Source organism: Eulemur rufifrons, chromosome 19 (assembly GCF_041146395.1).
Source record: "Eulemur rufifrons isolate Redbay chromosome 19, OSU_ERuf_1, whole genome shotgun sequence".
Classification (NCBI taxonomy): Eukaryota; Metazoa; Chordata; class Mammalia; order Primates; family Lemuridae; genus Eulemur; species Eulemur rufifrons.
The window spans coordinates 86,497,025-86,522,772 of NC_091001.1; the positions used below are offsets into that span (position 1 = coordinate 86,497,025).

The 25,748-nt window shown below is 37.2% G+C and overlaps 1 protein-coding gene across 2 annotated transcripts in view; it reads left to right on the top strand.

The window, feature by feature from the left end:
• Window positions 1-311: 311 nt before the first annotated feature.
• The window catches only part of HNRNPLL (heterogeneous nuclear ribonucleoprotein L like), a 40,230-nt gene continuing 14,793 nt past the window's right edge, over window positions 312-25,748 (top strand). The window contains exons 1-8 of one of the 2 annotated variants that reach the window (XM_069494287.1): window positions 312-394; window positions 654-816; window positions 11,144-11,262; window positions 16,268-16,505; window positions 17,995-18,080; window positions 20,152-20,248; window positions 20,334-20,406; window positions 25,405-25,476. In XM_069494287.1, the coding sequence (XP_069350388.1) occupies window positions 384-394; window positions 654-816; window positions 11,144-11,262; window positions 16,268-16,505; window positions 17,995-18,080; window positions 20,152-20,248; window positions 20,334-20,406; window positions 25,405-25,476 (859 nt within the window). In that variant the 5' untranslated portion in view covers window positions 312-383. Of the gene's footprint in view, window positions 817-11,143; window positions 11,263-16,267; window positions 16,506-17,994; window positions 18,081-20,151; window positions 20,249-20,333; window positions 20,407-25,404; window positions 25,477-25,748 lie in introns of both variants that reach the window. The other variant, XM_069494286.1, reaches the window with a different exon arrangement.

Here is a 25,748-nt window from a genome sequence, read left to right on the forward strand (position 1 = left end):
ACGGCTGCAACCGATCCCAGCGGCGCGCGGCGGGCGTTGCGCGGCTGGGTCTCTCAGGCCAGCCGAGAGTTCAGAAGGCGCCGGCGGGGAGGCGAGGCCTGGCTGCGGGCGGTTTTTGATGAGCATCCCTGAGAGCCAATTGGAAACCTGGTCGACTTTTCCCCTGCCAATAGGGAGCAGGATCCAGGCTTGGGGGGGGCGCTTCCCGCGGGCTGCTGCTGGATTCGATCCTGCGCGGCGGCCGCTAAGGCGGGGGCGGAGGCTCGGCCTGGGCGGCGGGGAGCGGATTAGGGGAGGGGGGAAGACCGGAAGCCACGGTCGCGTCCCCATCCTTAGAGTCGCTCCCTGGGGCTCGGAGAGGAGACGGAGGAGAGAGAGGCTGAATGTTGGCTCGGTAATAAAGGGGAGCGGCCGCTCCGGAGCCTTCTCCCGGGGCGACCCCTCTCAGGCCCCAGGTCTCCTCAGCCACCCGGCTCCTGGGCGCGCGGCCCCCGCGGACCGCCCGGCAGCGGAGACCTTCGCTGAAGAGGCGCTGCCCGCGGCGGGGACTGGCCGGCGGCATCCGAGGCCCGCGCCCCACCACCACCACCACCACCCGCCTGCCCGCCGGTCCCTCCGGCCGCCGCCATGTCCTCCTCCTCCTCTTCCCCCAGGGAGACTTACGAGGAGGACCGGGAGTATGAGAGCCAGGCCAAGCGCCTCAAGACCGAGGAGGGGGAGATCGACTACTCGGCCGAGGAAGGCGAAAACCGCCGGGAAGCGACGCCCCGGGGCGGGGGCGATGGCAGCGGCGGCGGCCGGAGCTTCTCACAGCCGGTAACAAAGCGCGGCGCCCCGTCCGCTGTGCCTGGGGGCTCCCCGGGAAGCAGGGCCCTTTTCCTTTACCTTTTCTGCTGCGCTGACCCGGTCGGGAAGTGCCCTCTCTTCTCTTTGGGGCTTCTGTTCGTGCCTCTACCTGTTTCCCGCATCCCGATTGCCAGCCCGGCCCGGCCTGGCTGCAGGCCCCGCAGCGAGTCGGCCGCCGGGCCCTGAACTTGGGGAGGGTCGCGGGGCGGGGGCGGCGGGGAGGCGTTGCTTCCGCTCCGGGGGGCGATGAGCTCTTTGTTAGTTTAACTCCTCGGGCTTGGGGCCAGCGTCCGGACCGCCCGCTGCCCACCGCCCCGCTGCCCGCTGCGCCCTCGCGCTGGTCACCGTCGCGGGATGGGCGCCTCGGTTCCTCTGAGGAATGAATCTCTTCGCCCCGGTCCTGTGGAGAGCCTTGACTAAATGACATATTACGCCCTGGCGCTTACTCCCTAGTTCCTTTGAAGGTTTCATTTAGAAAAATGTAGTCTTTGCAAGCATGGCGTGCGTGCTTTGCTACCCAGTTTTGTAATGATTGCTCAGTACTTTTACCTCCTCGGTTACAAAAATGAGTTGGCAGGTGTTAGTACACCCCTACCTTCAAGTAAAACAAATCTTAAAATTACTTCAGTTCTTCATCGGCAGTTTATTCCCTATTTGCCCCACGAAAGGAGGAACTGAACTCAGTCAGGGCTGCATTAAACACACATTCCTGGAGTCTTGTCTTACTGTTACCGAAAATGTTAGCTGGAGGCAGGAGGAACGTGAAAATCATTTTACCCACAGCAAGTAGTCGCTCAGCTTCAGTGGGATGGAGACTTTAAGGAAACAAAGCAAAGCAAAAGTTTTTGCCCTTTTTGGTGCACTTAAACTGTCTTAATGACTTAGATGTTTTTTTAAACATTTAACACGTTTGAATTGTGATTAATTCAGCAAACTTTAACCGAAATTTACGAAGTTGTACACTTCTCTAGTATTAGATTAAATTGTTTTCCACCTTCCTTCTACAGGAGGCAAATTAGAAGCCTTTTTTAGCTGTTTGAATTTTTATGTAAAAAATTCTGGTTGGTATACTCAACGTAAGAGTTTCCAATTACAGGAATGTGACGGCTCAGTTTCTAACACATATAAGGAACTTTTTCTCTTGCTAAATGAAAGTTTCCTTATGGTTAGCCATTACTTTTGATTTTTGTGTCTAGCTATTTGAAATATTCAAAATGTAACTTGGAAGTATGAATAAAGGAAATGCATTTCTTAAGTTTCAGTTCAAAGCCAACTCTTGTGGAAGTTGGAAACAAGAATAGGTATAACTGATACTTAGGTGTATTTGATCAGTATACCTCCTTTGTCAGAAGTCTTGTTTGGGTTTTTATGCAGCAGCATGTAATGTCTTCAAGCGTCTCAAAAAGGTACTTCAATAAGTTTATAAAAATTTGTTTTTGAAAACAGACAAAGCATGAAACCAATAATGTTTTGTATACTGGAAAGAAAATAATATATAACATATCCAAAGTGAATTGTATAGAGCAGTGGAAATAGCATTTGAGCAGGGTTTGGGGAGGGTCTTAGCTAGCATAAATTTATGTGAACTTGAGAAAGTTATCTACTACTCTGAGTTCTCTTAGTCTGTAAAATATTAACGTTGAACTACGTGCCATTTTTATCTGAAGCAGTTCAGTGACTAATGCAGCTTTTATCAGGCAAGAATTAACATACACAGATTGAGTTACAAATTCTAATTTTTATCTTACTGCTGTATATTTCTTAGGAAAGGGCTAATTGCTTTTATTTAACAGTAGAACCAATGTTGTACAGTGAAATCTAAGGAAGGGCTGGGCATAGTGACTCATGCCTGTAATTCTACCACTTTGGGAGGCTGAGGACAGGATTGCTTGACGCCAGGAGTTTGAGACCAGCCTGAGCCAGAGTGAGACCCCCGTCTCTACAAAAAAATAGAAAAATAAGCGGGTGTGGTGGCTCTAGTAGTTCCAACTACTCCAGAGGCTGAGGTAGAGGGATTGTCTGAGGCCGGGAGTTTGAGGTTGCAGTGAGCTATGATTATGCCACTGCACTCTAGCTCAGGAGACAGAGCGAGAGATCCTGTCTTAAAAAAAAAAAAAAGAAAAGAAAAAATCTAAGGAAGGTTTTTTTTTTTTTCTTGTTTTTAAACATTTTTTTCATCATGTAGTTTTTGGTACTATTTTGAAATCATTGCAACTATGGATACCTGTACATAATAAAATTTTATTATTAGGGTAGGCATTCCCTGGATAGATGTTTACCATCTAGGGTTGCTTCATACAGAAATACAGTAATTCATCTACTTGAAAAGGGTTTGACAATAGCGCAGTGGTCCTTCAGCCCAAAGAAGAAATACTTTTGTGGTCAGACTATTAAAGTAAATGTAGATTAGGTACAATGATAGGCAATCTTTTCAACTCTAGTTGGAAGTTTGTAAAGTACAAAGTAAGATTTTGAAGATTTACATTGTTTGGCTTTTTATAGTTAAGTTTCCTCGAGTGCTTTAATAATATATTAACTAGATTTAAAGAGGAAAATGAGTATTTAAGAAAAACATTGTGGTTCTACAAATGCTCTTAACTTAAAGATTATGGATCATTGTGAATGATCATGATGTTTGAAGGTGTGAAGAGAGAGAGTTTTTTGGATATGAGGAATAAGACATCCTTCAAATTTATGTCTCCTGGCACTTATTTTTTATAGAGCAAAAACTTCCAGGGTTTTTCAGATTCACTGAGTTATACTGTTAAACAAGGGTTGCTTAGAGAGGTCCATGCCATGTATTATACAGTTACTTTATTCTTGTGGAGTAAATAGTGTCCTTAAATTTAGTAGGTATGATCTTCAAGATCATATTAATAGTAAGTTTCTGTAGTTCCTTACTTCTAAGAAGGCAGCTTGACTTTCAAATATTAGAGCTTCACTTGGCAAAGCCACTTCAGGAATTGAATTGGGATATATCTCTAATTTGTTTTGGAGATGTTTAAGTTTTTCTTTTACTCTATTCTGCTGGTGAATAAACAGGCAGATCGTAGTATTAATTGTTTGCTGATGAGGTGAAAATTTAAGTTTCTCAAACTTTAATAAATAGACTTGCAAGACAGCAAAATGCCAAGATAAAATTGTAGCTTCTAGGATTTCCAAACAGGATTGTACACTACATAGAGAATCCGGTTTGAATGTAGTTCAAGGATGTGTGCCCCAGAGGTAAGTGCCAGAGCCTTAAGGCTTGCATAGCAGTAGTGTCTTGTGTCTTCTTTAGCTAAAGTGCTATAGCAGAGTAAGGATTTTTAGGCCTAGTTTTGGGAAAGAAATGAAAAGCAGTAGGTTTTACTGTCTTTTGGCTTTAACAAGTGACTATTTCTTCATGTTAGTACATACAGTAAAAAGAGCTGCTATTAGAGCCAGTAGCACAACCAAGGCAGGTGTCTTGGCTGTGCTACCAACCAACGTTTTGACTTAACTTTCTGAGGCTCAGTGATCTCTATGATCTCATACCTCATTGAAAAATAATAATTGAGCTTCTACCATGTGCCAGGTGCCTGTCTTGGTGATGGGGATATAATAGGGAAAAAATACTCCAGATCTAAAAATCCCTCATTCTGTGTCATATTGCTTTTATCCTCCCTGAAATTGAATTCAACTCTCAGGGATTATAGCCACAGCAACAACTCAGATGAGCAAAAGGCAGGGAGGGGTAGGGAATTTATTGGCCCATGTAACTGGGAAAGCCAAATTGTGGTACTAGTTCCAGGGATGGCTACTTCTAGGAATTTAGATGATATCATAGGGACTTGATGCTGTCTCCTTCCATGTTTCAGTTCTGCAGAGTCGAAAAGTTAGGCTTATATTCTTATAGCTAGTAGTTAAAAAGAGCACTCTCTCTCTCAAAGCCCATATTTAATCCTCCCCTCTTTTTTAAGGGAATGGGGTCTTACTCTGTTGCTCAGGCTGGAGTACAGTGGCACAGTCATAACTCACTGCAACCTCAAACTCCTGGGCTCAAGCAATCTTTCTGCCTCAGCCTTCTCCTGAGTAGCAGAGACTACAGGTGCTCACCACCATGCCTGGCTAATTAAAACAAAAAATTTTTTTTGAGATGGGGTCTTGCTATGTTGCCCAGGCTGGTCTCTAACTCCTGGCTTCAAGTGATCCTCCTGTCTCAGTCTCCTGAGTCCCTGAGATTACAGGAATGAGCTACCATGCCTGGTTCTGTCCCTTCTTATCAATCATTTTTGCTCCTCCCCTCTTCTCCCAACTAATCAGTGGTCCATCTCTGAGGTTGGGGAGGGAGGCATAACTGTATGATTGAAAATACCAGTGTAATAATACGGAGTTGAGGAGTTTAATAAAAACAAAAGAGGTAGAGGGCTCTGGTTAGACAAAACCAACCATGTATTTTTTTCACATGAGCAAAAAAATAAAGACTATTATTTTTTTTTTTTTTTTTGAGACAGAGTCTCACTCTGTTGCCCAGGCTAGAGTGCCGTGGCGTCAGCCTAGCTCACGGCAACCTCAAACTCCTGGGCTCAAGCAATCCTCCTGCCTCAGCCTCCCGAGTAGCTGGGACTACATGCATGTGCCACTATGCCCAGCTAATTTTTTCTATATATTTTTAGTTGTTCAGCTAATTTCTTTCTATTTTTTTCGTAGAGACGGGGTCACGCTCTTAGTCAGGTTGGTCTAGAACTCCTGAGCTCAAAAATCCACCCGCCTCGGCCTCCCAGAGTGCTAGGATTATAGGTGTGAGCCACCGCGCCTGGCCAAGATTATTTTTTAAAAAGTTATTTGAATCAGATGATTGTTCTTTTTAATCTTTGCTTTATGACCAAATGGATCTAAAAACTTTGGATAGGAAAATTAAAGAATTTTGCATATTTTGAATCTGCCATATTATTTCTTTATAAAGAGAAAAAGTCCAAATAGAGATATTTGTTTAATTTAATAAGAAGAAAACATATAGGTTAACTCTAAGCATAGTATGAGTTAAAATAATATTTACAGTTGCCCCTTACAACATTGTCCTTGGTCTATATGAAGTATCCAAAGTAAGGTAGGAAATAATCTTATGTACCTGAAAATATTGTACTCATTTCTTGCTACTATGTTAATAAATACTAATGTATCCAGAGAAAGATTACCAGGATGGAGAAGGCACTAGAAATCAGGTCGTACGAGTAGTGACCGAAGAATCTGGAGGATAGTTAGCTTGAAGGGTAAACTTAGGTGTGATTTAAGAAATCATTACAAATCCAGGTAATTGGAAGGTTATGTAGAAAAGGGAAATGTGTAAATGAGGGTAGCAAGTGCCAACTTTCCTTATTGAACACTTGTTCAATAACTACATCTAGCACCATGCTTGACATTTTACGTATGTTTTATTCATTGTAGTCATGCATGATAAGGAATTTGTGGTTTTTTAACTTTTTGTGTTTGTCTTTTAACAGAGAAACTCAGGCTTAGAAATTTAAAGTAATTAACCTAAAATCACTGAGCTAGTAAATGTCCAAAGATTCAAACACTGGTCTGACTCCAAAAGCCATTTTGGATAGGGAGCTATAGAAGACAGATTTGGATGCATGTAATGAAGACTTTTCTAAAAATATAGTGGATTGTTGTGAGGTAGTATGTTTCTTGTCATTTGAAGATGTTTAAGGAGAGTTTAGATTATCATTTGGCAGTGGTTCTGTGTGTGTTTGGTGTCAGAGAATGAAAGGAATGAATTTTAGGTTGATCTTTTAAAATTCTATAATTATAGGAGGGCAGAAAAAGTTATTCAATGGTTGTTGAGCTTGTGCTATGCATGGAGACAATTGAGAAAATTAAAAAAAAGCTTTAAAGACATTATACCTAGCCTTTGTGAGTTTATGGTTTAGTTGTTTCTTTTTACTATAGGAAAAGTTGTTAATGGGCCTTTCTTATTCCTTTTTTCTTTTTCTTTCTTTTTTTTTTTTTTTGAGACAGATTCTTGCTCTGTTGCCTGGGGTAGAGTGCCATGGCATCAGCCTAGCTCACGACAACCTCATACTCCTGGGCTCAAGCAATCCTCCTGCCTCAGCCTCCTGTGTAGCTGAGACTACAGGCACATGTCACCATGCCTGGCTAATTTTTCTATTTTTAGTAGAGACGGGGTATCGCTCTTGCTTAGGCTGGTCTCGAACTCCTGACCTCAAGGGATCCTCCTGCCTCCGGCCTCCCAGAGTGCTAGGATTACAGACATGAGCCGCCACACCCAGCCTTTTATTCCTTTTAGATAGAAGCTTCATTTATACTGTACTGAGGTGCTCTTCTCTTCAGTAGAGTCTGATCTTTAATCTTCAGTAGTCAAAGTTACTACTGGTCTACTCATAACCATTCCAAACTACCAGCCCCTCAAAGACCAGCCTGTAGTGGGGACCAGATAATGTCTCCATTATAGTTAGCTCAGTTTACCTAAAGAAAGGATTTTGCAATAAAAAAAAAAATATTCCTACATTGCAGGCATTCCTTCATTTGCTGGGTATGCATGTGGAATATTGTTTCTAGTCTGGTAAGTATTAAATATAATAGACCAAGAAAGAGCCTAGATAACTAAACATTTGAAATGGAGAGAACCTGTGCTTCTTTATGAGAAAGGATTAAAAAAAAGACTCCTTAAGCTGGAGAAGACATGACCAAAATATTAATATATGGATGGGGATAAACAATACAGATCTATCCATCAATTTAGGAATCAGATGCATAATATAATGCTTAAAAGAGGTAATTTTAGGGTAGGTAAAAGAAGCTTTACAAATGATTTCAGATTTCTTCTCATCAGTAAATAGTACAGATAGAGAAAAGAAAGTGATTTAAGAAGAGTGTTAGTATTTTGGGGGGAAAAGTGAGGGTAGAAAACTAAGCTCTGGAGAGCATGTGGAAATATAGTTTGAAAAGACATCTTTATCTTTTTTTCCCCCCTGGTTGTCAATACAGAACAAAGAAAAGACATCTTTAATATATCAGTTTTATATTTGGAAATAACCCTATGGTTTTTTTCTTCTTTAAATAAACTACAAAAAGGATGAGAAAGTTTTAGATTAAAGAAAAGGGGATGTAATTTAATGTTAGGGAAACATCAAGGTAGATACACCCATGAATGGCAGATTCATGGAGTGGGAATAAGGGAAATACATGAGGTATGGGATGTGTTTTCTGTCTTGAGGTTGAGATAATCTTATCTTCCCCTAACTACCATGTTGATTGTATTTAACATCTTCCAGCTTTTAGGGAATGACTTTGGTTTCAAGCTATTCCATTTAGAAAATATAGTTAAATAATAATATATTAAAATGAGATCTTTGGAGGGATTTTTAAATTGGTCCTGTAATCCATTTCTTTGTTGGAAGACCAATTTGAAAAATAGTCATATTTTTTAACACTATATTCAGGATGGTGGTTACCCATGATAGGAAGGGAAGCATAAGAAGAGGAGATGTGATCAATTGATTAGTAGTGTTTTACTTTTTAAACAGGATGGTGGGTTCATGGGTATTTTTATATTCTTCATACCTTTTTATAGGTTTCAAATATTATAATAAAATATCACACCCTTTTCATTACATAAAATGCTCAATTACATATACTTATAACCTAGATTCCACAGTTTTTAACATTTTGCCACTTGGAGTTTGATAAAAACATCTTTATCTATATTTATATACATACTTTTTCCCCTAAACTATTTGAAAGTAAGTTATAGATTTCATGACACTTCATCCCTAAATATCCCAGCATTCCTAAGAGTAAGGGTATTCTTTTTTTTTTTTTTTTTTTTTGAGACAGAGTCTCACTTTGTTGCCCGGGCTAGAGTGAGTGGGCTAGAGTGAGTGCCGTGGCGTCAGCCTAGCTCACAGCAACCTCAAACTCCTGGGCTTAAGCGATCCTACTGCCTCAGCCTCCCGAGTGGCTGGGACTACAGACATGCACCACCATGCCCAGCTAATTTTTTTTTCTCTATATATTTTTAGTTGGCCATATAATTTCTTTCTATTTTTAGTAGAGACGGGGTCTCGCTCTTGCTTAGGCTGGTCTCGAACTCCTGACCTCGAGCGATCCACCCGCCTCGGCCTCCCAGAGTGCTAGGATTACAGGCGTGAGCCACCGCGCCCGGCCGAGTAAGGGTATTCTTTCACATAACCATTACTTTTCATACTTAAGACAATAATAATTCTATTATGTTAATGTAATATCTTGTGTGTATTCACATTTCTCCTAATATGTCCCTAACTGTCCCTAGTATGTCTTCTATAGCAGTTTTAACTATTATAAAATGAAGCCTCACACATGGCATTTGGTTGTTGTGTCTCTTTAGTCTCAAACTACAATCTTCCTTCTACTATTTGTTGATACTGACTGAAGAGTTCAGGCCAGTACAATTTTCTGTTTCCCTTTTACCTTTTCCACCTGATTTCTAAGAATTGACTGAAATGACTGTCTTAATTATATGGTGCAGTTTATTATTGTCTAATTATTTTGAGAATTAAACTTGTTATACTTTAAATATGTACTCTAAATTCGGTATTTAGGTATTATTTAGAGCTTTTTTTCCTTACTGTTCTTGAGTTATATTTAATAATTTAGTGATGATAATGCACATTTGCTTGTTGAATTTCACTTAGGCAGAATCTCATTTGTTAACATTGCTTAAAGGGGAGTGTTGGTTTATATAGGCTACAATCAAGAGTGATTCATTTCGAACTTAGTGGCATGTAATGACTATCTGTTTAACCATAGAAAAGGCTGAGCATAAGCAATTAAATGAAATTCCAAGGACTGAATTAGTATTTGCAAAGGACTGAATTTATTTTTTAGGTTTGACAAAAGTATAAGAGGAGTCCCGTGGTTACTTTATATGTTTAAATCAGTTTCTTTCTTTAAACTAGCTTTTTTTATTGGCAGGGCATTTCATTTGTTATATTTTCCTAATGGTCGTATAATAAGAAAAATTGATGAGTCATTTAAGATAGCCTTAAAGAGATTTAATTTTATTAAAGTAATTGTTAAGTTTGATTGGTAAAACATTAGTGCTTTCAGATTAGACCATTTATAGGAGGAAAAAACCTTTATTTAACAGATTGTCTTGTGTATATAAATGGATGGTACATGTAAGTTGTTTGTGACGTGATGCAAGAGAAGTGCCTGGTGGCATTTGTAAATATAGATCTTTGTCTTAATAGAACTTGAATAAGTAAATGAGAGCTATTTGCATTTAAAAGTAATTCTTACAGATATTACATTTTAAAACAAACTTTAAGACCATATGCTTTTTTTTTTTTAATTTATTTTTTTATTTTTTGAGACAGTCTCGCTCTGTTGCCTGGGCTAGAGTGCTATGGCATCAGCCTAGCTCACAGTCTCCCGAGTAGCTGGGACTATAGGCATGCGCCACCATGCCCAGATAATTTTTTTCTCTATATATTTTAAGTTGGCCATATAATTTCGTTCTATTTTTAGTAGAGACGGGGTCTCACTCTTGCTCAGGCTGGTCTCGAACTCCTGACCTCGAGCCATCTTCCCGCCTTGGCCTCCCAATGTGCTAGGATTACAGGTGTGAGCCACCGCGCCCGGCTAAAGACCATATTCTTACATTTTTGAAACATCTTGCTGGGCATGCTCAAATATACATAATAGTCAGTAGATGCCCAGGAGGGCTTGCACTTTTGAATATTCCTTGTTCATCAGCAAAGATGGTACCTTGTATAAGTTTGTCATGTGTATTGACATGCTAAGTGAGTAACTTCAAGTTATAGTGGGACTAGATAACCAATAAAATAAGAATAAGAAAAATAAATCATGTTACAGGAAAAATAAGTATATAATCTTTATATTAAGGAAAAATTTTTAATTGGGACTTTTTCGTTTTGGACTACTTAAGATTTTGATTTTAGGGAGGTAAAACTATGAAATTGTATTATATATTTCCAATTATAGCATGCCTTATATATCTGCTGAAATTTTTTCTGAGATTTCCTTGAAGTTGAAATAAGTTATTAAATAACTTCTTTGTACTTCTCATTAAGGTAGAATGCTCCCTTTTTAGAAATAAGTATTTCAAAACAAACATTTGATGATTTTTTTCTCAGCTGCTTTTGCTAACTTGTATGTTGCAGTTTGGTTTGGGATTTTTTTTTTTTTAAGTTGCTTCTCATCTGGGAATGGGATTTTTTTTAATGTTCACTTTTTAATGCAAGTTGAATTTACTAAAAGGTAAAATTTTGACTTTTAAAGTTTTTAACTAGAAATTATTTTCTCTTGCTAGGAGGCAGGTGGAAGTCACCATAAAGTTTCTGTTTCACCTGTTGTCCATGTTCGAGGACTCTGTGAATCTGTGGTGGAAGCAGACCTTGTGGAGGCTCTGGAAAAATTTGGGACAATATGGTAAGAACAATAGGGACTTCATGCAGATTGAAAACAGTATGGTAGAACGAGGCTGGCTTGCTTGCTGTAAGGCTTGATATTTAGCATAGCATATATTGTTTGCCTATGACTGTATTTCTTTGGAACCTTTTAAACCTGTTATTTTTAACCTTCCTGAGTGATGCATGGATGTATTTTTGTGAATCCATGATCACCTCTCACTCCCCCCACCAAAGTGGTATGTAAAATTATGTGTATTTTTCATCTGATTTTCAAATGCATCCATGATTGCTTCTCAAACACTGCTGTAAACTGATGAGTTGATAATGCCCCTCATGTTCAGAGTACAAGTAGTAGTACTTGAATACTGATTTTTTTTTTTTTTTTTTGGTTCTGGAATATTTAGGAATTGGCAACTAAAAGTGGGTAGATTAAGGGTAGACATTATTTGCTTAGGTGCATATTGCTGAGTTGTTAATGTAGATCATGAACAGTCAATGTTTTAGCCCAGTTTGTCTTCCTTTTGTGCTTTGTATTCTCTCAGGCTCCTCTTTTCTCTTCCCACAGCTGATATATGCTTAAGAATATTAAGTGAAAACATAATTAGAAAAGTGGATCTGAAGAGTGAAAATAAACACTCAAAAATTCTAAATTATTTTTGGACTATACCTGGCTGTTGTTCTCAGTATAGATAATCTAGAGTTGATTTTATAATTTTTTTCTTAATGGATATGTTTGGGTTCTTTGTTATAGACATCCAAAACACAGAGCAAGTTGAAATGTATAAATAGGAGATAAATTTCAATACATTTGCTGAGATGGCTTGATTGCTTCAATTTTATAGAAATTCATGTTAAATTTTCAAGTATTGAGAGGATAATGCATAAATAGATAGGAGTGATCAGAAATGTCCAGCAGAAGCAGATCATTCTTTCAATGGAGTAGAAATAGTGTTAGGTGACACCTTCTATCATGGAATCATTTTATTTCTTTGGTGACCTCATTGAGAGGTAGATGACTTGACAAACATGTTATGCTCTACATGTGTAACTAGAACCACTATTACACTTTGTTTATCCTTGGGTGTACAAATTGAGAATCCACATGGACATAGTAAAGCCTGTGTGTTGAAAGTGTATCACTAAGATGACTATATCAATTCTTAGTCATTTGGAGTGGATATTGGAAGTTAAGTCTGTTTTGAGAGTTATACGTTGAAGCAGGCAGACTCCTTAGACCTCCTTTAGTCTTACATGTTGGCACTAAACTACCCCTGGTCTCTGTAAGTACCTTCAAATGATATATAAGTGGTACGTTGTCCCATGGAGTTCTAAGAGGTGAGTGTCTCTGGCTTATTTTCCTCTATTCTTCTATATTAATATTTAGGGCTTTGAAAATTATTATAGTCAAGAAGTACTGAGGCAAATGTCAGAAAACAAGTTGGTGAGCAAACTTTAGGGAAAATAACTATTTTGATGTTAATTAGTACCATGACCTGATTGTTGGGGATTAAAGAAATTAAACTATTTTAAATTGGTGAGTTGCTTGAATTACTCCTGGATGGCCTGTTTTTAGATTCTAGATTTTTTGATACTTAGTCTATGGTAAAGTCTTGCATAGATGAATGTCATTCAGTTAATTTGCATCATTCTGCCCTCAAGATTGGTAGTTATGTGGATAGAAAAGTCATGAAATAATTGGAACAAATTAGTGTATAATTAAGAGCTTAATTGGCATAACTAAGTATAATAGGAGTTTCAGTAGTCTAAAATGATCTTGAATAAGAGGAGGCTGCTGTTAAGGCTGAAGGAACCTTGAACAGCCTCCAGGAGTAGAAGTTGTGCTTCAAAATGTTACAATTATAGAACCTTTCCCTATTTGTGTATTTATGTATGTATGTATATAGTTAATTTTTTTTTTTTTTGAGACAGAGTCTCACTCTGTGGCCCGGGCTGGAGTGCCATGGCATCAGCCTAGCTCACAGCAACCTCAAACTCCCGGGCTTAAGCAATCCTTCTGCCTCAGCCTCCCAAGTAGCTGGAACTACAGGCATGTGCCACCATGCACGGCTAATTTTTTTCTATATATATTTTTAGCTGTCCAGATCATTTCTTTCTTTCTTTTTTTTTTTTTTAGTAGAGACGAGGTCTCACTCTTGCTCAGGCTGGTCTCAAACTCCTGACCTCGAGACATCCTCCCGCCTTGGCCTCCCAGAGTGCTGGGATTACAGGCATGAGCCACCGCACCCAGCCTATATTTAATGTTATGTGTGGGATTATAAAGATTATAGAAACTGCTTATATTAAAAAGGTGAATCACCAAGTTCAATATAGAGTAAGTTTATGCCTAAAAACTAGATACGTGGGAAAGAAGTTTAGAAGAAGATACAACAAGATATTAAGCATGATTTTGTCAGAGTAATAAAACTGCTATATTTTTACCTTTTTGTCTTTTTTCTAATTCTGTAATATATTTATATAATGTAATCAAAAGGATATTAAAAATATATCGTATGTCTCTTTTCTCCATTCTCCCTTCCAGTTAAAAGAGAAGATGTTAGATAGTGATTAGCTACGCTAGTTTTAACAAAACTTTTGGGACCCAGTTTGTGCACTAAATTTGTTGCCTTTTCCTATGTTTCTAATTTAAAAATTAGTAAAGATTTTTCATTCTGTGGAGGTAAAAGCATTGACCCTATCATGTCCCGTAACCTTTTTGTTTTGTTATGCTTTTCTCTCTTTGGTCTTCTACTCGCTTGTATTAATGCTTTTTAAGGATTTTTTTTTTTTAAATTGTATACCAGACAATTTAAGCACATGGTAAAATATTTTGTAGCATTTTAATTTTTTTCTTCTCTATCTTCTTATGATGCCACTTTTCTGGTAACCGTTTTCACTTTTAAGTTTGTGTTTCTAGCTCGCTAACTTCTTTTTAGTTATAGAAAGCAATTTTAGTATGTCCAGGTCTATAATAGGCCAATAAATATTTCTGTACCTTTATTTTTTGTGTGTGTTTCCAGGTGGCATTATTAATATAATATTATAAAAACATAAACTTGGTGATACGTTTACGTTTTAAACCAACTTTTTTGTTGTATAAGAGAACATTTATTCTTCTTGAATTTTCTTTAGCATAGATAGACCTGATTCCAGGGTTTTCTATTTTTCATATGCAAGACTTTAGACTTCATTGAAGAGTCTGTGTTTTTAAAAGAAGTGTTTTCTGTCCTGGGATTTATATTTTGCACTTAACAGTTGGTAAATTTAAGGCCTTGTTGTTTCTGTATTTACTTCTTTAATTCTGAATGATGTAGGTGGAGAGAGCTAATAAACCTCCTAGATCAACAAATACTGAGTACTTGCTACGTACCAGGCTCTGTTTATAGCTTCTGAGGATATAAAGATGAATGTGACAAGGTCTGTAGAAACTACAGTAATAGTTACCTTTTATTGAGGGCTTACAATGTGGCAGACACTGGGATCAGTACTTTGTATGCAATAACTGTGATCTTGACAGCAGTTGTCCCAGTTTTATAAATGAGGAAGCTGATATTTATAAGAATAATAATTTGCCAGGCTGTAAGGTGGTCTGTTTCTTACTAATGTTGTACCATTTGTCAGTTTCTAAAGTGTAGCAGTAGGTCCTGGTTGCCTGATTGAGAAGCAGTGATGTCACTGAGTATCTGACTTGATGTCATTTCTCTGGTCTTCTGCTATTATAAAAACCATTTAATTGTATTTTAAAATATTTTCAAGGTTCTTGTTCCTGTGAATAGATGGCATGTTATTTCCCCATTTGTGATCCATGTGCTGTGATTTCTGTTTCTTCCTTCCTTCATTTCTTTTTTTTTTTTTTTGGAGAGAGTCTCGTTCTGTCACCCCGCCCCAGGTAGTATAGTGGTGCCGTCATAGCTATAGCTCACTGCAACCTCAAATTCGTGGGCTCAAGTGATCCTCCTGTTTTAACCCTCAAGTAGCTAGGACTACAGGCACCCAGCTAATTTTTTGATTTTTAGTAGAGACAGGGTCCCATTCCTGCTCAGGCTGGTCTCAAACTCTTGAGCTCATGCAGTCTTCCTGCCTCTGCCTCCCAAAGTGCTAGGATTACAGGTGTGACCCACCATGCCTGGCCCCTTTCATTTCTTCATTCTTTACTTCTTCTATTAAAATAGATCTCCCCACCCCCACCAAAAGATTATACTATGAAAAATAAATACCACACCCTCCTGCCCATAGGCAACCATGATTACCATATTCTAGATACTCTAGTATCTTCATGGATTCTTTTTTTTTTTCCCCTTGAGAGATGAAGTTTTGCTATGTTGCCCAGGCTGGAATCAAACTCTTGGGCTCAAGCGATGCTTCTGTCTCAGCCTCTTCAGTAGCTGGGAGTACAGACACATGCCACCACGCCTGGCTTTTTCATAGATTCTTTAATATTTAAAAAAATGTTTTGGAGGAGATTATTTTTATGAACTTTGGTCAGTCTATGGTGGTTTCTGTTTATCTTCTGGTTCCTTGTTTTTGATAAGATAAATAAAAGTATAGTCAGTTCTTAGTTATTGGTGTGGACATTTATTTATTTGGAAAATTCAGGAGACGTTATACTTTCTGCTGTTAAGTAGATGTTCTGTCTGCCTGCCTACCTTTTGAGTTTTGTTATCAGTTGGTTTCTGTATCTTGATATTTTCTAATACTGTTTGGGAGTATCAGCCCGAAGGATAAACTGGGTAGTGTCATTAGTAACTGATAACAGCGAATTGTATTTGAGAAGGGGATGATGAGAGTGGATAAGCTTTTAATCACAGAGAGGTAAGCTTTCAAATTTGTACGATTTACCTGATACATCACAATTTATTTGGATGATTTAAGAGTTGACTTATATTGGATATAGGTAGTGAAGAATACTAATCTGTATGATTTGATGCATTTTTATTAAAGTCTGCTTTTACTTGATTGAGAACAAATAATGTTAAGTAAACTGGTTATTTATATTTGTGTTGTTTCCTCCCAATCTCCCTTTTCAGTTATGTGATGATGATGCCATTTAAAAGGCAGGCTCTCGTGGAATTTGAAAACATAGATAGTGCCAAAGAATGTGTGACATTTGCTGCGGACGAACCTGTGTACATTGCTGGCCAACAGGCTTTTTTCAACTATTCTACAAGCAAAAGGATCACTCGGCCAGGAAATACTGATGACCCATCAGGAGGCAACAAAGTTCTTCTGCTTTCAATTCAGAATCCTCTTTATCCAATTACAGTGGTATGTATTTTAGTATGACAAATGAAATTAAAAGTTATTTTGCAGTTTGCATCTAGAGTGACTGATCGATAGTTTCCTTCACTGCCATCTAGATATTTGAAAATGGTTTTAAAAAATTATTAAAATTAACTTTAATTTTGACTATCAATTTTAATGAACAAAGAAAAACATTGAACACTGAAGCTAAGATCAGAATCACAGTTTTCTTAATTAAATAGGCACATTAAAAATTTAATTCTTTACCATCAGTGTCCATTCTGTTTCTGATAATAAGGGATTATAGATAGACTTGTTGGAAATGGTCCAAGAAATCTCTCTTACTCATATGCCAGCATATGTAAGTATAAGAGCATCTACTAGGGAATGACAGACTCCCATAGTATAGTAAGATGCACATATTATTATAAGCTATTCTGAGATAGTATGTTAAAAAACCTGTCTTTGATTTACTTGAAATTCTCTGCTGCTTCACCCTTTTAAAAAGTGATATTATTCCTGCAGCTGTGAAGCAGAAACAACAACAACAAAAAAAATAAAAAAATAAAATAAAAAGTGATATTAGTAGAATTTTTAAAAAGTATTCATGTCTTGAACCAGTTGAGTTTTCTACTTGGTGATTGTATGCTGTTTCATAATAAACTAGTGACAAAGACACTTGATTTTTATAATGAATGGGAGAATATCACAGTAAGGGAAGCTTTGATTGGTAATTTCTAGTATGGGCATATGATATTGGGACATAAACTTAAAGCAAAGCATAAGATATTCTTTAGATTTAATTAGGCATTTTGATTGTACTTATTTTAGTCATAAACTTATTAATAGATAGTATTAATATATTTACAATATTTAGTGTTTTAGGAAAAAGAATATAACTAATCTAGTATAGGTAATTTGATTTGTTTTTGTTATGTCCCTAGTGCCTAACAATACATCTGTGTAATCATAGGTGCTCAAGATATTTCTTGATAGTTGAATAATTATTCCTGAGTGGGTATTTAGATTCTTTCTTAGATGACTGAGGCATCTTGTTTGGTGACATCAAATACTGTATAATCTTGTTTGCATCTTTTTTCTGTAGCCGTTGTGCCTTGTGAAATGAATACTAGAGTTGTTCTAATACTACCCCTTAATAAATATTTATTACTAAAATTCAAGTGATTATAATATTAAATATTTCAGAGTCACATTTGAAAAAAACAAATTGATTATAGTTATGATTTATTAATTATATATTGTCAGGAGATATTTTAGTTACCTGTTGAAGTAAAAATTGAGGATTCATTTAAGAGATAAAATGTTTCATTGAAACTTCTCTAAAGTGAGTATATATTTTTTAAAGTGTAACAATCTTAAAAATTAGTTTCATAGGTAAAAAATAAAAGTGACATCTTGATAGTTGTTGTTTTTTAGGTAAAATAAAATGAAGTATAGCTTTAATATTTTTCTAAATGTAAAATGTGAAGAAATCTTGTTTGTTTCTTCATAGGATGTTTTATATACTGTATGCAACCCCGTTGGAAAAGTGCAACGTATTGTTATATTCAAGAGAAATGGGATACAAGCAATGGTTGAATATCCTTTATTTGTAAATTTTTTATTGATATGTATGAATGATGTGTAAATTCATATGCATCTTATTTTTTCCTGTTTAAGCATTTCTAGACAAGTAGTGTTTACTTTCTCCTCCCACAACAATGTATTTGACTTAGATTGAAAATATCAAACTGCAGTACCCGTAAAGAATTTTACTATTTATGATAAGAATAATTTGGTTTTTTTTTTTTTTTTTTTTTGAGACAGGGTCTCACTCTGTTGCCCAGGCTAGAGTGAGTGCCGTGGCGTCAGCCTAGCTCACAGCAACCTCAAACTCCTGGGCTTAAGCGATCCTACTGCCTCAGCCTCCCAAGTAGCTGGGACTATAGGCATGCGCCACCATGCCCAGCTAATTTTTTTCTATATATATATTTTAGTTGGCCATATAATTTCTTTCTATTTTTAGTAGTAGAAACGGGGGTCTCGCTCTTGCTCAGGCTGGTCTCAAACTCCTGACCTTCAGCGATCCACCCGCCTCTGCCTCCCAGAGTGCTAGGATTACAGGCATGAGCCATCTCGCCCGGCCATGATAAGAATAATTTGATATCTGCTGGAGGACAGGAGTTCAAAACCAGCCTAGGCAACATAGTGAGACCCCATTTCTGCAAAAAATAAAAAAAATTAGCCAGGTGTGGTGGAATGCACCTGTAGTCCCAACTACTCAGGAGGCCGAGGCAGGAGGATTGCTTGACCCCAGCTGTTTGAGGCTGCAGTGAGCTCTGATTGTACCACTACACTTCAGGCTGGGTGACAGAGTTGAGACCCTGCTTCAGGAAAAAAAAAAAAGAATAACTTGCTACCATAAAACAGTCCAGTGCTTCCTCTTACAGTGCAAAATAGCACTATTTGATGATATGTACACCTTGTACCTTTTCAAAATTTATTACAAATGAACTTTTCTGTCTCTTTACTTAAAATCGTTTGGCAGTCCCAAAATTTTAGAGTCAGTAGCATCTTTCTTACTTTTCTTTATTGAACCTTTTAAATGGTCACGATTTATGTAAGAACTGCTTCTCTATGTTAAATTTGTTATATGTTGAGTAAAAAGAGAGCAAGTTGCAAAATAGTATATATAGTATAAGCCCTTTTTAAAAAAATAATAAAAATAAAGAAAAATCCCTAATCTATGTATGTATGTGCATACGTGGGAAAGGGTGGCGTCATACAGCAAACTCTTTAACAGTGCTTACTTCTGGCAAGGTGTTTTTTTTGTTTTTGTTTTTTGTTTGTTTTTGAATTTTTTTTTTTTTTTTTTTGAGACAGAGTCTCACTCTATTGCTCAGGCTAGAGTGCTTTGGCGTCAGCCTAGCTCATAGCAACCTCAAACTCCTGGGCTCAAGCAATCCTCCTGCCTCAGCCTCCCCAGTAGCTACAGGCATGCGCCACCATGCCCAGCTAATTTTTTCTATATATTTTTAGTTGTCCAGCTAATTTCTTTCTGTTTTTAGTAGAGATGGGGTCTGGCTCTTGCTCAGGCTGGTCTCGAACTCCTGAGCTCAAACGATCCACCCGCCTTGGCCTCCCAGAGTGCTAGGATTACAGGCATGAGCCACCACGCCTGTCCTGGTTTTTGTTTTTTACTTTATGTACTTATGTGATTTGATTTTTTTTCAAAAAATTATAGATTTAAGTAACTTAAAAAAAAAATTTCTGCCTTCTCAGAAATGTATAAAAATCATATATTTGTTTTGTATTTTGATTCTTTGCAATGTTGTTCTTACTTTTAAGTAAAATAGGTTCTCTTTCAGGGTTGCAAGGTTCTTTGCTAGGGAATGGGACGACACTCCATTATCTCCCCTACCCCCAGTTTATAAAGTACTTCTGATGACTTAGAAGGATTAATGTGGATAGTTTGGTTGTATTATATTTTCTTTGGTACCCTTGATCTTAAAAGTAAATTCTCCTACTAAAATTCATCTAGAAATTTTATTTGGTAACACATTTCTGGAAGTAAAAGAGTTACTTCTGATTATTTTAAGTCCTTTTCTTTGGAAGTGAATAACGATTAAGTATCAGATACCTTAAACCTAATTTCCTTAACAGTGCTTATGTTTGAATCAGTTCTTTGTGCCCAGAAGGCTAAAGCAGCACTCAATGGAGCAGATATATATGCTGGATGTTGCACACTAAAAATTGAATATGCAAGGGTAAATATTTTTTTCAACACTTTACCAAAGAATATTTATGCTTTGGATATACAATTTGAACTTACTTTATTTTCAATCTTAACAGCCAACTCGTCTAAATGTTATTAGGAATGACAATGACAGTTGGGACTACACTAAACCATATTTGGGAAGACGAGGTAGGTATTTTATGCATTTTAGAAAGTACTTACATCTGCTGACAAATTTTTAAATGCAGTTAGATTCCTTTTCCTGAGATGAGCTAGTTAATTCAAATAAAAACCTTGTTGGTGAATGCTTCTGTTGCAAAGGCCATGTAATGCTGGAAAATAACCTTGAACGTTAGTGCCCCCTACTGATATGTGCTGAGCTATTTATATTTAGTTCAACAAGGAACCCACACATACAGGCACGCCCGCAGTTCAAGGACTTGCATTTCTCCAAGCAGCTCTCTCTCTTTGGAGGAGAGGAAACTGATTCAGAATATTCCTTACAAACTGCAAACTTGCACACTGCTTCTCTATGGAAAGGACTTTTCCCCCAAGCTGGACGAGGCATTAAGAAGGATAGAGGACTCCGGCAGGCTGACTCTACACTTCATCATGCACAACATCGGCATCAGCAAAAAGCCCTCTGAAAAACTCAGACTTGCAATTCACCTTGACTGCATACTGCATGCACCATCACCCCAAGTTTTTAAAGGAGGACACTTAACAGTACTTCAGACTTGCATGGGATGAACACCATGATAGACTGTGCCCATTTATTCAAGTTGTATGTGTATATTGGTCTGATTTCCCTAAGGTTTCAGTTGTAGAATTTAAAACTTTTCACTAACGGAAACTAGACTTTATCTACAATGTTGTAAATCTTAATGCCCTTTACTGTAACTGTTTGCAGCTTAGATTCAAATTGTTAATTGGCAAATAACCAGGGCCAATTTATCCACAGGTCTTGGGAATTGATAATGCTCAACCAATCCACACAATTAGAAATTAAAGGATTAGAAAGGTGCACACTTGCTGCACTTATGTTTACTTTTTTTGTTTTTTTCCTCAATTGTGGACATTGAACAGAAATTCTAACATAATGAAAAGGTGCATTATATGTAACGTGTTTTTCTGTGTAGTTTGATTTTTGTAAAGTGGCTGTTTATGAGTTGTCACTTTTTGTAACAATTTAAGGTTATCACTTATGTTAATTTCTGTAACTAGTAAGTTTTGACATTTCAAATGTAGGTTAAAGTAACATGTCTGTCCAAAGTAGAATATATTTAAACTTGATAAATCTGAGAAAATAACAGCATTTCATTTGAGATGCGTTTTCACCTATAACCTATAAATGCTAGATTTCATGAGCATAGACTTGACTGATAAGATTGTTCAACTAACTGTGTGGCAATTCTGGAATATACAAATTAAAATGTGGATCTTGTAAAAACAAGGGGGCTGCAGTATTGGCTACATCTCAACTACAATATCAGTGTTTGAACCAGGGGTTGGAAAAACTCAAGATGAGTATGCCTGTAAAAGTCAGTAACTAGATAAAATTTTTATGGCATCCAAAATATCTTGGGCAGTGGGGTGCTCTATAGTGCATGTACTCTAGCAAAAGAAAAGTAAAAGATAATGAGATGATCCTTTGCATGTTCAAATATTTAGGACTTTTGAATGATTGGCTCCTTTCAGTTCCCAGTAAATCGTCTTGCCTTATGCATGAGGTTGCAAATAGGTTTATTTTGTAATGCAGTTTTGCCCCGCCATTTTACCACTTACAGAAGTCTGCTTGGCCTAGGCTTAATGCAGTTGAATTACAGTATTGGAAAACAATCCCTTAGCACTCAAACAACAGGACAAGTGGTTGATGAGAAATCTCTCACTTCTGTCAATTTACAGTCAGTTATTGAACACTCAAGTTTTTTTTTCTCATTTGAAATAGTTTTGGCTGCATTTTTCTTATTGCCTCTTAAAACACTCATCCTATGGATATGCTTCTTATTTTTAACAGTGTTTATATCTGTTCTTTTAAAAGGTCTGAAGTTTACACAAAGCCAGCTTAAGTTAGTTTTTCATACAATTCTTGTTAGATAAATTCAGAAATGTGTGAGGTAGATATTTAAACAGTGAAACATATTTAAAGGAAGTAAAATAGAATTTTATGTTGTTTTGCTTTCAAAGTTGTCTATGCTTTCAAGGAAAAAAATTCTTTTCTAATTCTTTACAGATAGATATTTATCGGCAAGAATATAGCACTTTATGTTTGTTTCTGTAGTGATCTTAGCATGCACTCAAGTTGATAGATACTGAAACTGTTTAGTTGCTATCCCTAAATAAAGACTTTCATATAAATTTTTCTACCCCTCTGCCCCTGCAAAAGAGCTCTTTTAAAAACTTAACTTTATTTTTAAAAGTCCTTTTCAGCCCTAATTACATTTTAGTACAAAGAATCCTTAGCCTGGACTCCAGGGAACCCCTCCAGAAATGTTAAGCAAAACTTGTGTATATGTACATCTTTTTGAGGAGAAGGTCCATAGCTTCCATCAGACTTCATTTGAATCTATGAAAACTCACAAACTACTGTTTAGAAAGTGATATATTCAGCGTTTGACTTTTCTGTTCAACTTCTGTTTTATTTGACTTATATCAGGTAGTGAATGCTCCAAATAAAGTGAATTATTAATAATGAGAATGTTGAGCTGAAAGATACCTTGAGATCAACTACTCTCTGACTCTTCCTTGTTACGAATGAAGATTGTGACTTTCTGTGACTATACAGCCAATTAGTGGTTAAGTTGGAATCATCTGATTCCCAACCCAGTTCTTTTTCCTTTATGGCATACTATTTTTTTTTTTTTTTGTTGAGACAGAGTCTCACTTTGTTGCCCAGGCTAGAGTGAGTGCCGTGGCGTCAGCTTAGCTCACAGCAACCTCAGACTCCTCGGCTTAAGCGATCCTACTGCCTCAGCCTCCCGAGTAGCTGGGACTACAGGCATGCGCCACTATGCCCGGCTAATTTTTTCTATATAGATTTTTAGTTGTCCATATAATGTCTTTCTATTTTTAGTAGAGACGGGGTCTTGCTCAGGCTGGTCTCGAACTCCTGACCTTGAGCGATCCACCCGCCTCGGCCTCCCAGAGTGCTAGGATTACAGGCGTGAGCCACCGCGCCCGGCCCTATTTTTTTTTTAAATTTTTAACATCATTTATTTATAGCTAACATGAATTCAAAGGAAGTGTGCAGTTTTTTTTTAATACTAGAACAAATCAGGTAATCAAGACAATTGCCATCATTAAGTCTTAATCTTCAGAGAACAACATCTCCATAAGGTTGGCTTGAAGACGCTCAGATTCTACCAGTTTTTGAGGTGTTCCCTATTTAAGTAGTGTAGGCACTGCAGTTATTTTCAGGGTTTTTCTAAAGTCATTGTTTGGATCTTTCCAGTAAGGTTTTTCTCCTACTTGGCAGTAGATGAACACACATCCTTCACTAACATTCTTCAGCTCCTCTCGTACGACTGGTTCAGCCTGCACGCAGTCGGGACACCAGCTTTTCCCTTCGTCGTCCTTATATGGCACACTATTAACTGTTTTAATAAAACTGAGTCATGAAGACATTATGGTGGTTTTGGTTTTAAGATTCATAGGCCAGTTAAGAAATTGTGTTTAGTGTTTGGCATATATGGTTAAGCAGGGGAACTTTAATGGAATGGATTATTAGCAAGCAGACTGGATTGGTTCAAGAGGAGTGAGACTTAAATGATGAGAGATGCAGAAAGCCATGCAATAGAAGGAATTTAATGTTTGGACATTTAGACTGGAGAAGAAATAACTTTGGGGAAATGGGAAGAGGGTCATAATAGTTCGTGAGGCCTTAAACAGGGTAGAATATGGGTAGAAGATCAATATCTGTATGGTATAAAAGTTAATTTTTTCACAATTTAGGACTATCTGAAAATGTAAGGGAAGGTAGTACTTACCTTGTTACTGGTTTGGGGTAAGCAGAGGCTGTTGGCCCCAGTTGATAGGGATGATGTAAAGATAGTTTTTACGTTGAATACAAGTTGAACTAGATGATCTCCTAATCCCTTTCAATGCTATAATAACTTGGACTAGGTAGTTAAAACTATGCTTCTCTAGACTGAAGTGAAAATTAAAGTATTTCTCATCTCCCATAAACCTCATTTGTTTAGGTGACTAAGGATATATGGAAAGCCTCTGAATTTTCAAAGATCAGAATGACCAGAGTCTTAAGATACATATTTAAAAAAATGTATTGGGCCTTATGATTTGATCAGGAAACTTTCTAAAAGCATTGTATAGTTATTTAAAAAATTTACTAACCAACACAAGAAGTGCTGTTTTAGAAACCTACAAGTAATTTTTTAATTGATATCTCAAATTAGATTTGGGGAAAATTGGCATGCCTTCCCTGAAAATGTAGCTAGAATAAAAATTATCCTTTAGAGTATTGTAGTATTCTCATCCAATAATGTAGCCCCCTTGGTTAGCTTTATCTTGGCATATTTAAACTTTGGGGGTTGCTCATAGTCCTGCCTGGTGTTAAGGTCTATAGGCAATGACCTATCCATGATATAATATGGGCCAGTGATGTGCAAATTTTCAGCTCTCAAGTCAGTAGGTGTTTATAAATATGTATATATACATATAAAATACTCTGTGTTTACTGATTGTGAAACCATGTAATACAGGTTGTTGTTGGCTTATGCTGAAACTTCTTGAAAGAAGCCTACTTTGAAAATGTGTTGCTGTTGAAGCTAATAGTATGATTCAGGTACTGTCTTTCAAAAGTACTGCACTTAAAGCTTGTTTTAAAGACATGTATTGGTAAGAACTTCTGTACAGTGTCAAACTCTAGCATTGTGTACATTCACTTTCTGAAAAGTATCCATTCTTCCCTTAAATTTGAAAGTGTGATTGTATTTGGCATTTGCCAAAAAGATATTTTCAAGTTAAGTGGAATTTGTTAGATAGAATTATTTTTTTAAACTTTTTGGTGTTTGTATTTAAATTGGATATGAATGGATGTTTAAAGTTAACCAGGAATCTTATTTCTTTTATGAATTGTAATGGATGTTTTGAATGGGTGTTTCCCATGTGAGAACTCTGTTAAGTACTTGGGTCAAAATTGTTAAAACAATGTTTCTACTTTTGTGTCAGATAGAGGAAAGGGTCGCCAGAGACAAGCCATTTTGGGAGAACACCCTTCTTCGTTTAGACATGATGGCTATGGTAAGTTTGTCAAGGCAGAAGGAAGGTAGTATAGATGAATTATTAGAATTCTTGCATTTCTGATGAAGAATTGCACATTTCTTGTCTCTGTATTTTTCCTGCTCACCTGACTTGGTTTATGTAGGATCAGTCACTTATAACGTATTCCCAAGGAGTTGTCCAAAATCCCTTGTTTTCTTAGGATATTGATAAACCAAATAATTCTTGAGGTAAATGAGAGCTATTGGTTGGGTATTGAAAACTTTTTTGCCCACTATATTTTGTTTTGGGTT